Raw genomic sequence first — 15,019 nt, forward strand, 5'->3', positions numbered from 1 at the left:
CAAAGAGGGCATTCTGTCTTCTGTTCCTTTGTGAGACCAGGGAATTTTTTTCCTTTTCTAACCTCACCACAGGTGAACTTTCCCTGTTACTAACCTGAGCCTTCACATTAGAGTTTGGCTTGGTTTGCTCAGTGGAAAATGGTGACCACCTGGTCACCATTAGCTTTTTCTAAACTGTACTTCCATCTGTCCTTCTATATGAAATTATAACAATTAATTAGGATATTTGGGTTTAAATAAAAAAAGATGGAGACTCATTCATTCACTGACAAATGAATGTAATCTTTCTTTTATTCATATCTTTTTCTTTCCCAATACTGTTTCTCTCTTCCCATCTCTCTTTCAAATTACAGGCATGCACACACATGTGCTACAACATATGTGCACATTCACACTCTGGTAAATTTAAAAAACACCCCTTAAATAGGTGGTTAACATTTAGACTCTGGCCTTTACTATTCATAGCAATGGGTAATAGTTAAGGGTACAGACTCTGGAGCCCACTGTCAGTACTTAAATTGTGGCTCTGGTACCTTGGGCACGTTTTGTAACCTCCTTATATATCTATGTTCTCATCTGTAGAATGGAGGCAATAAGAGTATCTACCTTATAGGGTTGTGGATAGGATTAATGAGTTAATGCATTAGAAGTTTTTAGAATAGTGTCTGGTGCTCTAATTGGAAACACTATATCATTGTGAGTGATTGCTATGCCCTCCTTGAAGCAATGGGACATTTGGAGGCATTAAACTATGCCTGACATTCCAGAAGGCACAAGTTTGAGAAAGAAAAGGAGTAGGGCTCAAGTTTAAGGATAGTGAATAAATAGGGAGTCACAAGGTGAAAGATTTTTAAAAAGACAGAACGCAAATAAGGGATTGGAAAAAATCTACAGGGAATGAGCAACAGTGGACATTTATTTTAATGGGGAAAAGCAGAAAAAGAACATAAGGGAAGAGGAAAATAAGAAAGGGAAAAAAGGAGACAAGAATAAAAAGGTAGACATGAAAAAGAAAGGCAGAAAAGAAAAAGAGGACTGAGAATTAGAAAATCAGAAAAAAAAAAACATTGAAATTAGATAAGACTCCATTCATAGCTTGAGCTGGGGTATCAGGAAAAGGAGTGGAAGAGAAAACAAAAATATTGGATATAGAAGTAGGGACACTTGGGACGAAATTGATGCAGGAGAGAGGAGGTAGAAACTTTTCTGGTAACATTAAAAGTTTCATTTGCAGCAACAGTCCTATGTATTTTAAAATTATGGGATATTTACATAAAAAAAATTAACACATCCATGATGCACTAAGCTTCTTTATCTTTCCTATTTTAACTTGCTCCAGAGTCGGCCTCACACTAAGTCCTCACGGTTTGCCCTGATCAGATGATGTCTGTCTGCCTTCTGCCTTGTCTGCTCTGCCCAACAGGGCCCAGATGCAGTGATCCAGTCTTCGTTGCACTTTCACCAAATACTTTAGCCATCACGTGAAAATTTAGCTGCAGAGAAATATTAACACCCTCTTCCTTCTCCAAACATGTATAAACCTCTAAGGGAAAATGGTATTTTAATTTTTAAATTATCCTTCTTAAGGTCATTTCTCTCCACCCCCACCACTCAAGTTCTTTTTGGGGCAATTTAGAACAAGAGGACAAAAATGATACAGTACTGCAGGGATACACCGCTTTTTGGGCTCCAAACTGTCCTCACCAAAAGGAATTCATCACCCGATCCCTATGACACAAGAAAGGGGCTGTCCGGATTGAGGTTTAAAATAAAATCAATATTTTAAAAATACTTTTTCCTTTAAGTATTATTAAATTGTCAGTTTTGTGCAAAATCAGTCCCCCTATTGGAGGAAGTCAGAGCGGCCTTAAAGGGCCCTGTAAACAGACGAAGCGGACGGACCTCGAGCGTCTCCTCACGCCGGGGTGAGCTTGGGCCGCCGCCGGAGTCAGGAAGCCAGACGCGGCTCGCGTCTCCGCCCAGGACTCTGGAGACTGCGGCAGCGCGCGCTGCTGCGGGGCGGCTCCTGAAGGCCTGGAGAAGACGCAGCTCCCGCAGACACGTGACCTCCCAGCCGCCGCTTCCAGCGACCCAGATCCATCCCCCGAACCCGCGCCGCCTGGTGGGGCGGGCGGGTGGGGACACGTAACCACGGCCCCAACCCCTGCTGCGCCCCGGTGCGTGTTCATTCCACGTACTTCTCCCTTTGGTTCACGTGCCACTGGCAATAATGACTGTTTCGGGGATCACGCAGGAGAATGTAGATCTTACTTGGTGCAGGAAGGAAAGAACTTTGGTTTTACATCTACCCACATACATCTCCATCCTACTCCTGCAGACCCAAGAAGCAGCGGCAGTAGGGCCAGAGACCTGGGAGTCCCGCAGGATAGATAGGCTTGCCCTTGGCCTCCAAGGCCTTTTGCCGTTGGTTTTGTCGGGTGTCAGTGCGTGTCTCTGGGTACCTCCCGGTAACTCTCACTAACAGTGAGTCACGTTCCCGGGATTGCTCTGGGGAAAAGGTAGCAAGAGTCCCGGAGGCCCACGCTTCCTTCCTCTCGCTGGTCGCAGCGGCTGCAGTGGGAGCGAGCGCGCCCTCGCGCGCGCGCGCTCACGGGTTCCCCGCGCTGTGATGTGGCAGCAGCAGCAGGTCGGATCACGTTGCTGGCCCTGTGCTGGTACCCGTTTCAGACAGGATTAAGGAGAGAGGCTTTGGGGGTGCCAGCGGTAGTAAACGTGGGCTCCGCACACTCCAGGCGTCCCTTATGGCACGAGGGGGTGGTGGGGAGAGGAAGCACGCAGCGCCACCCCGGGCGCTGAGGCGCTGCGGAGTTTACCGGAGAAGTGATAATGCTGCATTCTACGTGGTAGCCCCTCTGGTGCCACCCGCCCTCTTCCCTTCCCTCCCCGCCGCGTTCCTCCGGGAGCACCGGAGGCCCCAAACGTCATCATCTGCTGCTGTGATTAGTGGCACCGCAATTCCGGCTGCTGTGGGAAGTTTGGGTGGCCCAGGGACACTGTCGCCAAAAGACACTTGAATTGCGACATTATGACCCAGTGACATTTTCATTTAGCTTAAATCTTTCTGGGAGAGGATTTCAAGTTGTCCCTCTCCGGGGCAACCTCCTACCAAGGCCAAGGGACACCAAGGCCACTGAGCAGGATGCAAACAAGTCTCCAAATTTCCCTTCGGGACCGAAGTTTACCCACAGCGAATTCTCTTTCTCTTTTCTTTGGTCCAAACCAACATCACAGTCGGTGGAAAACTCAAAAAGACACATTCACGTTCCTGCACCGTAATGACGGACGGACTGACGGAGTCACATTTCTGAGCTGAGGAAGCCCGGGCTGCCGCGCACCCCCGGCACCCCCGGCACCCCTCCCCATCCCCCAGATGACTGCATCGTCTTTAGGAAGATGAATAGCTTGGCTGAAGTTGTTTTTCCTTTCCGGTGGCCCTGATCAGGTGTCCCCGCCCCCTCCCTCCGTTCGCTCTCCCTCGCAGCCTTCTTCTGTCGCCCCCTCCTGGCCCGATCCCTCCTCCCCCGCCCCCCTCCGGGCTGGACCGCGGATGGTACGTTCCGCACGTGAGCTGGGTGCTGGTCTGGCCGGCGACGCGCGTGCCCTGTGGCCAAACACTGCCCCGAGTGAGAGCAAACTACCAGCGCAGTGGGGCTGGCGCGACTGTGCGTGCGTGTGTGTGCGTCTGTGTGCGAGAGAGCGAGCGCGGTGGTAGAGGGAACGACCAACTGCTTCACACTTTAAACACTGCGCTGAAGAGGGAGAGAGAGACTGGAGACGCACAGATCCCCTCAAGATCTCCCAAAGCTACCGTCCCACAGATTATAGGACACAGCCCTCAAAAATTGAAACAGAGGAAAACGGACAGCGGTTGAACATGGACGAAGGAATTCCTCATTTACAAGAGAGACAGTTACTGGAACATAGAGATTTTATAGGGTAAGGTGCACGCACCCTTACGAATATCTATCTGGGCTCAGTTTGATTTTTTTTTTTCTCAAGAAAGTGGTATGGAGCGGGCGAGGGCAGAGCTCCTCCCGAATGGGTGCCTGATGCTGATTTCTGTTTTGCAGACTGGACTATTCCTCTTTGTATATGTGTAAACCCAAAAGGAGCATGAAGCGAGACGATAGCAAGGTAAGAGTAAGTTTCCGATGTTCCCCATAACCTGCCTGGGTAGTTAATTAGGGCCATTGATTACACAGCGAAGCTCTGCCCTCAAATATATTCCAGCCCTTGAGCTTCCCCAACTGTGAATTTTAAGTGGTTTGCTGGATACTCTCAGGGGGAGATTAAACATCATACCTGAATTTAAATTGCATTTCAGAATAGTCCAGAGGAAGAAGGTTTCTTGGGGGGTATGATGTTTTGGGGGGGTGGGGGATATTGTTATAGCCAGTAAATGAATGTTTATCTTGTTTTCTCTCTTCCATGACTCTCCTATATTAAGGATACCTATAAATTACCGCATAGATTAATAGAAAAGAAAAGAAGAGACCGAATTAATGAATGCATTGCTCAGCTGAAAGATTTACTGCCTGAACATCTGAAGTTGACAGTAAGATGCACATTTTCCTTCTTTGCTGCTCTCCAAGGGCGTATGAATAGCCTGGTGCTACTCCCAGAGATATAAGAATAAATGTAAATATCAGATACCTTACAACTTGTGATATAGTGTAGACTCTGCTGTAGAGTTTCCCACAAACTCAGAAGTAGGTGCTCACAACTGAAGGCAAAAAATCATTTATAACCTGTCTTGCAGAAAGCTTAAGTAGTATAGGAATAGTACTTCTTTCAAAGTGTTTGCTTAAGTTACTGTGCTGAAGAGAGAGCCAATCAAGCCAAATGTATGTTTTTAAGTAACCAAGTGCCCCATTCTCTTTTGCACCAATGCAGACTCTGGGGCATCTGGAGAAAGCGGTAGTCTTGGAATTAACTTTGAAACATTTAAAAGCTTTAACAGCCTTAACTGAGCAGCAGCATCAGAAGATAATTGCTTTACAGAATGGTAAGTCAGTTCAGGGAGGCCAATCCACCCTGATGAAGCTGGGCAGCCCACAGAGGAGCAGTGTTAGGACTTTTTCCCCACCCCCATCTCCTTCCGTGTGCCTACCGGCTCACCCTCATTTGTGAAATTGCTTATACTTTCCCTTCATTGGAAAGTGCCCATTTCCTGAAGCATCCTAGAGGCTTTCAGAACTCAGAGGAATTAGATTTTTTTTTTTTTTAACGTGGCGGTTGCACCCTCTCCACTTTGGTTTTTCAGCTGGGAGTAGAGCGCCCTCCATCCTCTCCCCCTGGCCGCCCCTTCATCCCCCAGCCACCCCCCTCTCCGCAACCGGTGGATTATCTTTCTCAAATACGCAGGAAAAACCGAGATCACTTTAGTCAGTGCGGGGCCCACGTGATAAGCAGATGTTTTAACGTCGGGTGTTTTTTCTTCTTGCCTCCATTCCTCTGTCCCCCACACCACCCCCCTCCTCATCCTAGGGGAGCGATCTCTGAAATCGCCCATTCAGTCCGACTTGGATGCGTTCCACTCGGGATTTCAAACATGCGCCAAAGAAGTCTTGCAATACCTCTCCCGGTTTGAGAGCTGGACGCCCAGGGAGCCGCGGTGTGTCCAGCTGATCAACCACTTGCATGCCGTGGCCACCCAGTTCTTGCCCACTCCCCAGCTGTTGACTCAACAGGTCCCCCAGAGCAAAGGCACCGGCTTGCCCTCGACCCCCGCCGGGTCCAAGGCCGCCTCCTGCCTGGAGCGCGCTGGGCAAAAACTGGAGCCCCTGGCTCACTGCGTGCCGGTCATCCAGCGGACTCAGCCCAGCGCGGAGCTCGCCGGCGAGAACGACACGGACACCGACAGCGGCTATGGAGGCGAGGCTGAGGCCCGGCCCGACCGCGAGAAGGGCAAAGGCGCGGGGGCGAGCCGCGTCTCCATCAAGCAGGAGCCCCCCGGGGAGGACTCGCCGGCGCCCAAGAGGATGAAGCTGGATTCAGGGGGCGGCGCGGCAGCGGCAGCCGCGGCGCTCCTGGGGCCGGACCCCGCGGCCGCGCTGCTGAGACCCGACGCCGCCCTGCTCAGCTCGCTGGTGGCGTTCGGCGGAGGCGGGGGCGCGCCCTTTGCGCAGTCCGCGGCCGCTGCGGCCCCCTTCTGCTTGCCATTCTACTTCCTGTCGCCTTCGGCGGCCGCCGCCTACGTGCAGCCTTTCCTGGACAAAAACGGCCTGGAGAAGTACCTGTACCCTGCGGCGGCCGCCGCCCCGTTCCCACTGCTGTACCCCGGCATCCACGCCCCGGCGGCCGCCGCCGCTGCCGCCGCCGCCGCAGCCGCTGCCGCCGCCTTTCCCTGCCTGTCCTCCGTGTTGTCGCCCCCTCCCGAGAAGGCGGGCGCTGCCTGCGCGACCCTCCGGCCGCAAGAGGTGGCGCCCCCTGGAGCGCTGCACGCCCCACACCCGCACGGCCGCACCCACCTGCCCTTCGCCGGTCCCCGCGACCACGGGAACCCGGAGAGCTCTGCTCAGGAAGATCCCTCGCAGCCAGGAAAGGAAACTCCCTGAATCCTTGTGCTCCTTTCTTAGAAGGGACGAGAATTCCCGAGGAATAATAATATTAATAAGTTAAAACACCCTTAACGTTTTTAAGGGAGGAAGTGTAATAGATGCACGCCAGGCTTTAAAAAAAAAAAAAAACACAGGTGTTTTGTGTACATTTGGAGTTCCTGTTTTGCTCATCTTTCAACACCCCACCCTCCGCACACCAGCTATAAAAGAACCTCTGCTCTAGATAGTCGTCTTTTTTTTCAAAGAACTCCCCCAAATAAGTTTTGCCTTTCTTTAGGGTGTGTTCCATTACCTATTAAAATGTAGAACCTAATTCTCGAGGAAGTAAGAAGGGTATGCTCTGTGGGTGAGCCAATGGAACCAGGGTGGGGGAGAGGTGGCCTGAGGAGTTGACACTGAACAGCAGATTATGTCAATGACTCAAAGCTGTCCTGCTGCTTCAGGATGCTTTCCGAAAACAGAATGATCTTTCAGAATTGAATTTACTCTTCAGTATTTTGTAATGTTCAGCTTTTTTAAAAGACATTTTTCAAAGAGGAAGAGGAGAGAATGCAGTCGCTCACACTGCAACCTATTCTGAAGTGGTTTGAATGATATTCCTTAGTAACTTGCACTTGTTGAAAGAGACTCGGAGTTGGGCCACTGGCAGAACAAAGTCAGGGAACTAGATGAGCGAGGAAGGCCAGAATCATTCTTAGTACATCTGCTGGCACTTTAAGAAATTGACCATGAATCAATTGACTCATCTTAATTATATATATATACACACACACATGCACACACACATAGAGAGAGAGCATCTATTCCCACCTTGCCATTATTTAATCCATATGTTCCTTAGTTTTTATAATCTTGCTGTAAAAAAGAATGTGCACTGAACTTAAAAAGAAAAAAAAAGTCCAAAATGATTTGTGCTATATTCTGTTAAATCACAGACATAGAGGAAAACATTAAACTAGTCCATTTTGATTGGAAATGCTGTAAAGATTGGAATGAAGCCCCGTGAAACCTTCCTATCTCCAAGTCTGTGTGTTTTCTGGAGACCAAACCAGATACCAGATAATCACAAAGAAAGCTTTTTTAATAAGGCTTAAACCAAGACCTTGTCTAGATATTTTTAGTTTGTTGCCAAGGTAGCACTGTGAGAAATCTCACTTGAATGTTATGTAAGGGGTGAGACACAACAGTCTATGAGTGAAGAAAATATCTGGGTCTTTTAGTCAGTTTGGTGCATTTGCTGCTGCTGTTGCTACTGTTTGCCTCAAACGCTGTGTTTAAACAACGTTAAACTTTTAGCCTACAAGGTGGCTCTTTATGTACATAGTTGTTAATACATCCAATTAATGATGTCTGACATGGCTATTTTTGTAGGGAGAAAATATGTGCTAATGATATTTTGAGTTAAAATATCTTTTGGGGAGGATTTGCTGAAAAGTTGCACTTTTGTTACAATGCTTATGCTTGGTACAAGCTTATGCTGTCTTAAATTATTTTAAAAAATAAATACTGTCTGCAAGAAACCAGCTGGTTTAGAAAAGTTTAGTTTGCGAAGATAAACTAGAAGATATCTTTATATTCTAGTATTTTCAGCACATCATAAATTCTATTACCTAAATATTGCCACACTATTTTGTGATCTTAAAATTCTTACCAAGGAATAAAAACTTTAATATACAATACGAGATTGTCTAGTAATTAAAAAGACATGATGGATGTTCGGTTAATTTTAAAATGTCTATGAATATAGAGATAAAAGTCATTTGGGTTCTCAGATATACAACTTGGTCATTGGCTTATCACACAATTCCACTCTCTTGCAAGCCAACAGGCTCTGGGTGTGTCTACCTGCTTGTTCTCAATGTACCTTAATGAAAAGTGCAAAAGAAAAAACTACCAATCGTTTGAGTGGTTTGTTTATGTTAGACCCAATTCGCTAATGTTTTTATGATTGATGAATTTTCTTCACTTTTCATCTTTGATACCAGATAGCCTCTGTTGTAAGATCTGGTGTGTTTCTCTTTTACTGGGTCCAGTATAAATATGCCACCACTCAGGGGGAGCTAATTTTCTCAGTATATTTTAGCTCCTAAATCTTTACAAAATAATTCTCTTGTGGGACTTCATCATGAAATTCAAAGAACAAACGATTCTAGACTTACCAAACTTATCATCAAATTTGTGATGTGATACAAACTGTGTGAAGGAATGTCAATTTTTAGTTCAATAATGTTCTTCACAAAGCCCCCGATTTTGAAAGATGTTGAAATGATAGTCAACATTTATAAGATATAGAAAAAGTGCTCCCTCTGCTGTTTTTATGGGAACAGAACTGCCAGTCATAGAAAGTGGGGCCAGAAGGAATCTGCGAGATTGGCTTGTCCAGTCCCCTGCATTTTATAATTCGAGGGAAATGAAGCCCAGGGCTATCAAATGTCTCCCCTAGGTCACACCTACCTGGAGCCAGCATCAGAGGCTAGATGGATTGTACCCCCAGGCTGAGAGCCACTCCCCACTGCTGCATGCATGTTGAACCAAGTAAACTGAGTTTGGGCAGTGCTCGTGAAATGTCATGAATAGACCACAGGAACAAAGGAAATAAAAATGAACATTAGAAATCAGAGGATAATAAAATGTCCTAGCATATGTATAATTTTGGCATAATGAACAAACTTAGGGTTGGACCAGGTTTTGTAGGTTATTTTAATCAAAATGCCTATATATTGACAATGGTAGTAAGATAAGTTAGGACAGAATCACAAAATAATACTGTACCTGAAAAGTTTTGTTTTGGTCATTGATTTATTTTAATAAAAGACTGGAATCACAAGTTGCTAAGGAGGGTTCTGTACCTGCAGTGGTGAAATTTTAGGCAAGATTCTTTGTAGTACATACAATTTTTCAATGTAAGACAAACATCAATCTTACAACAATGCTTTTTTACGTATAGTATTATACCAATCAATTTTACATATGTTTCTCAGCAAACTTTTTATTGAATTGATAAATGGCCTTTTACCTCAGAAGAGCTAAGCATATTTTTAAGGCACTAGAAACTACAATTTAATAGCTCTTTAAAGTATAACGGAATTTTAATTCTGTCATCATGAAAACTTTTTCACTTAGTTCTCTATTGCTGACAATACAGGCCATAGCTTTGGTTACAACAGCCCATCACCTGAGATTGGTTCAAATGTAAGTAAAAGAAGCCCCAGCCTGTTTCTATGTCACAGGTCATTCTGAACTTCTCCACGGGAAGTGATTGGCAATTGAGATTCTAGGAAGGCATGGCTGGGCAAACAGACTAAGGCCTCTTTCTCTGGATAGAAATGAACAGAGCCCTCATGAATGAACTAAGACTGTTACAATGCCAAAAGCTGGCTGTAGTATTGTGATAGTGGTATCTTGCTTCAGATAGTAATCTGATGTGTTTCATCACACACAAAAAAATGTGTTGACCTCTCAGATCAATATATTTAGGTCCACCCATTGTTCTGTGTTGTTTTAATTAAGTTCAAAATGGACATACAGTGCATGCTAAAGTCCAGTAAAGGTTCCAGTTTTTCATAAACTTTAATAGGGGCTTGTCATGGAAAATTACCACATATTTTCTGATTAAGATAGGATTTATCCAAAAAAAATGTGCAGCATGTACTATAAAAATATGCTCCTAGAAAGGAATTGGGCATTTGTCTTAAAATTGGGTTTCTTGAACTTGTTCAGTGGTTCCACACTGAAAACTCCAAACAAATGTACAACTGTACCTTTTTAAAAGTTGGTATTTTAAAATTCTCATTTCAGCGATGCCTAATTTATCTGGCCTCAGGGAATGATTTATGCCCCATGAAGCACTGGTTCAGAACACTGAACTTTCTATGTTCAAGTGCTAACATTGTTTATCTTCATTTTTTCTTATTTTAGTGGAAAGCCTATTGAAATAGGTTACACATGTCTTCTAAGACATGTTACACATCTTAGGGAAAAAATACCCTATTCATAATTAACCTTTCTCAGTAACTCAGAGTCATCATCATAAACATCACGTTTGTACTATGCATGCCACCTGGGAATATTGACACCTGCATTAACTTCGTTTTGAGTTCTCCTATCTGCTTTTTATAGGTTTTTTAGTCTTTACTCATGGTCAGACTGCCAGCTGTCACTTCTTAATGTTCCAGAGCCTGCCTCTAACTCTTACCTAATTTGCCACTTGCCTCTGACTTACTGTGGCCTAAGAAACCATTTAACCAAAACTGTACCCATTTAAAATGTGTCTAAAATTAGAATGCATAGGCTCTAACAGAGCACCTGTTGGGCACGTCTCAAAATTGTGTGAGCTTGTAGAATCAGTGACATATTTCTCCTCCCAGCCTTTTTTCCTTCATTTCTTTTAACACACATGTTCTTAGCAATGTTCTGTATCAGAACACTATGCAAAAGCATTCAAATACTTTATATATGTTTGACCATTTTATTACATAAAAAGGCAGCTTGCTTATGGTTTATTACACAACTAACCACAAAATAAATTTCTATTCCAGAAACAAATTATTTGATTTGATGAACACTTCTTTCAGGTTGATAGGAATCATGGACCAAAAGTCATTAATAATATTCAGCCCTTTGATTCATGTAGGACCTTGGCCCTTGCTTCTGGTTGTAAACTCCACTTTCGTGTTTTGGACATCGTGATTGACAGGTCCAGCCACAGGATTCTGGCAAACTGGCAGGGAGGGTATGTAGGCCCAGATGCTGCCTCTGAATTTAGACACACTCACTGGCAAGCCTCTGGTGAGAGGTTTCAGACTCCCCTCTGATTGCAACACACTCCTCTCCTTGAGTTTGTAAATGCAGTAAATAGTGGGTGTGGTATACAGATGCTTGTTTTGGTCCTACTATAAGAGTTTTGCTGTGGTAAGAGTTGAAGAATCAAAGATAAATAATCTTGGAGGATCCCAATGTCTAAGGGAGGTTGGCAGACCCACACTAAAATGGATTATCAACACACTAAGTGCTTAGGCAGGGGCAAATGCAGTGGGAGTGAGGGTTGCTGACCTCATCTGGGTGGATCACAGAAGGCCTTGAGAAGTAGCTGGGCTCCACAGAATAAACAGGTGAGTGCATCCATGGGGTTCTTTCCAAGGAGAAGGCTCTGGAACACTCTGCCCCTTTGCTAAGAACCAGGACAGTTTAATTGATTATATTTGACTTGAGGTCTAAGCAAGGGTTACCTAACTTTTCAGTCTTTAGAACTTAACTGTCATACGCTCTCACCATCATCTTCTCCTAAGGATCTATCTGAACCATAAACTGAAACCAAGAGGTCATGGTATTTCCTACTTCAAAGAATATAGCGTTCATAGCGTGATAATATCTAATGCAGTAGGGGGAGAAAAACAAAACCCAGTATCTCAAAGGCCACTCTGCCTCACTGTAGCTATCTGTCTGCCTTACAAAAGGAACTAAGGGTGACTTTCCCTTCTACAAGGGGAAAAACATGATGATCCATGTTCTACACTCACTACCCAAAGCGAAGGTGGGGGTGGGGAGGAGAGAGAGAGCAAGCGGGAGAGCAAGAGAGATCCTAAAACTAGAGAAGGAAGGAATCTGAAGGTCTGTTTTCCGAAACCTATTGGAAGAAACTGGGGCAAGCAACTAGCTGAAGGTCACAAAGTTCAATAAGTAGCAGAACCAGGACTGGAACCAGATTTTTTGGTTCTGAGTCCACTGCTCTTTATACTATTACCCCACAGTAGTAGTCATGAGGAGAAGACAGGCTGAGGTTTTCTCATGGAAGGAGTTCAGCAAGCCCACGAGAGGTCCTAAGGAGCAAAGGATACTTTGTTGGTGGAGAAGGAAAGATTATCAAGGTAATAAATAAATAGCCTTTCTAAATGATGACTTAGAGCAGGGGTCTCCAACCTCCAGGCCTAGGACAGGTACTAATCAGGGCCTGTTAGGAAGCTGGCGGCACAGCAGGAGGTGAGCTTGAATATAATGTGCTTGAATCATCCTGAAACCATCCCCCACAGCCCATGGAAAAATTGTCTTCCAAGAAACTGGTCCCTGGTGCCAAAAAGGGTGGGGACTGCTGGTTTAGAACATGCAATAACTATGACAGAGAAATTCTGGAGAAATAATTTCTAAGGCCCCCTACAAAGGACCATACAATTGTACTGTTTCCTCAATTTGGAGACATTCAGAAATGTGCCTTCCTTGGTTTCCAAGTCCCCACAAGATCTGGGGAGCTGTCAAGTTTTGTCTCTAGCCCTCCCACCTATGTTCCTGTGGAACTCCAAAGGTTCGCCATGAAAGAAGAGTTCAAAGCAAGTTATGAAGCTGGACGGAGGGGATCTTTAGTAATGAAGAAGTAGGAAAAAGGGAGATTTGTTACAGCTTTTATATGGAATATTTTTAGGGTGTTGTAAATTTAGCCACAGTTCATTTTGCAGCCTTTTAAATAGGGATATGCACATGTGTATGCATAGAATATCAAATGCTTCACAACGGAAGTATTGAGTATCTGCCACCCAACTCTTTAATAAACTTTGCTTCCATATTGCAGCTTTATGAGTTCCACACTATATTTTGAAAATTAGTTTTAATAGGGAAACTTTAGCCTGGATCCAATTCCTAAAGATCTATTACACAGAGTAATAAGAAAAGTCTCTATAAAATGACATTTTAAAGACGCCGACTTCTGTTTCTATGATCCCTTAAGCAGGGCTTGGTTTTTAAGTACACCATTTCGAACAGGCTCATGTGCAAAGCTAGAACTTAGCCTTGTGATCCGCATATGACCAAACAGGTGAAAATATATGACAACATGCCAGCACCCCTTGAGAGATCTGCAGACACAAGTGGGCGTGATACAGGCTCTATTTCTGTGCAATGTGTATGAAACCTACTCAATTAAAAACTGGTAAACCACCTCTAGCTCCTTAAATCGCACTTCCAGCACTGCGTGGTGGGGGAATTAAATCGGAGGGGAATAACGTTATCAGCTTTGAGATCTTCAAGGAGCTCTACGATTGGAAAGAGAGAAGCATTCTTCGGTTGCCTAGTGATAAATCAACCCATGATATCATTCTCAGGGAGGCTGGCCTCCCCCTACCGTCCCTTCCCTCCCGGCTTTCCTTCCTCCCTCCTCGCCACTTCCCCCTCCCACAACGGAGTTCAAAGTACAGCCGCTACGGGTGAGGGAGCCAGAACCGGACGCGGCACCGTCACGTGCGCCCGCACATGCTGGGGCGCACGCTACGCTGCACGTGAGAGGGGGCGGGGCGGGGGCGAGGAGGTGCCGGCTACGGGCCTAAAGCGCTTGCGCGCTGGCCCCCGCGCCTGCTAAGCGAGGGCGTGGGGCCGGCGTGTGGGGGTGGGGATGGAGGAAGGGAGGGGCGGGCCGCAGGGAGGCAGGGCAGCCAAGTAGAAGGTGGGAGAGCTGAGGTCCCGGTGGCCCGGCAGTCGGGCGGGGGCGAGGGCGCGCCCTCCGGACAGCTGCGCCGCACCCTGCCTCTGCGCCTTAGCGGGCCGGCCCTAGATAGTCATTCCTCCCGAATTAAAGCTGGCTCTGACCTGGGACTCCTCGAACCAGTCTGACACAGCAGTTTCTGAGCAGCCCTCTGGGGCGCGGGTTAGAGGAAGGTCGACAGCCGTCCGGGGCGGGCCTTGGGGCGGGAACTTCTCCCCGCCGGGGCCAGCCTTGGCTGGGGGATGTGACACTTCGGGAGCCGGGTGCCAGGCTGTGACACACCCGGGGCGCCAGGATGCGGGCCAGGCCCGGGTCTGTCTAGGTCCCTGGACCACTCTCTGGAGAAACCCCCGGCTGTGGTGGAGGTGGGGAGACTGTGCAAGAGCAGAGATCTGGGCAAAAGAGGCTGAAGTACAGGATGGTGGAGGCATTATATCTTTCTTTGGTCTCAGTTTTGCAACTTGAATTCCCACTAATATGCACTAGGGGATTTATTTAGTTGCGATACAATGTATTGGGGCTTTCTGTGCAAGGTGTAAAATAAAAGAAATTGTTTTATGGCACTAATGGATTCTCCATGGTGCAGTAAAGTGAAACATAGTCTGGCTGAGAGATGGATTTTTTAAAGTTATGTTTTCAAAAAATATTTACAAACCCCTTCTCTTAGGGAAAAAATGATCAAGTGTTACAGAAACTTTTTGAAGTGATCACTTTTTTAAAAAAAATTTGTATCACTTCCGGAAATGTGCGTGTTTATAAACCATCTGAAATGAACAGATGGAATTTGGGGTTCATGATGCCTTTAAGATAACTGAGTGTACTCAGCCGTGTTAGAAAAGTAGGGAAGCACCACAACGCCCCTGCACGTACGGTTCTGGCCATGTGATGGAAAGTGATCTAGGGCATTACCAATAATATTTACACAGGTCAGGTGCCAGAATTTGCTAACATAGAGTGGTTGTAAAGTCCC

At 45.9% G+C, this 15,019-nt stretch overlaps 1 protein-coding gene across 1 annotated transcript; it reads left to right on the forward strand.

Moving 5' to 3' along the window:
* The first annotated feature begins 3,532 nt into the window (after positions 1-3,532).
* BHLHE41 (basic helix-loop-helix family member e41) lies at positions 3,533-8,211 on the forward strand. The gene is made up of 5 exons (XM_028533390.2): positions 3,533-3,957; positions 4,092-4,155; positions 4,469-4,576; positions 4,915-5,026; positions 5,509-8,211. The coding sequence occupies exons 1-5, from the start codon at positions 3,896-3,898 to the stop codon at positions 6,576-6,578; spliced, it is 1,416 nt and encodes a 471-aa protein (XP_028389191.1). The 5' UTR covers positions 3,533-3,895; the 3' UTR covers positions 6,579-8,211.
* Positions 8,212-15,019: the final 6,808 nt, after the last annotated feature.

This window comes from Phyllostomus discolor, chromosome 2 (assembly GCF_004126475.2).
Source record: "Phyllostomus discolor isolate MPI-MPIP mPhyDis1 chromosome 2, mPhyDis1.pri.v3, whole genome shotgun sequence".
Lineage (NCBI taxonomy): Eukaryota > Metazoa > Chordata > Mammalia > Chiroptera > Phyllostomidae > Phyllostomus > Phyllostomus discolor.

Excerpts from the sequence above, each read along its gene's own strand:
- BHLHE41 (XM_028533390.2), top strand. The coding sequence starts at position 3,896 with ATGGACGAAGGAATTCCTCATTTACAAGAGAGACAGTTACTGGAACAT. Across the intron at positions 4,156-4,468 it reads TGAAGCGAGACGATAGCAAG|GATACCTATAAATTACCGCA; the intron begins GTAAGAGTAAGT and ends TCCTATATTAAG. Across the intron at positions 4,577-4,914 it reads CTGAACATCTGAAGTTGACA|ACTCTGGGGCATCTGGAGAA; the intron begins GTAAGATGCACA and ends GCACCAATGCAG.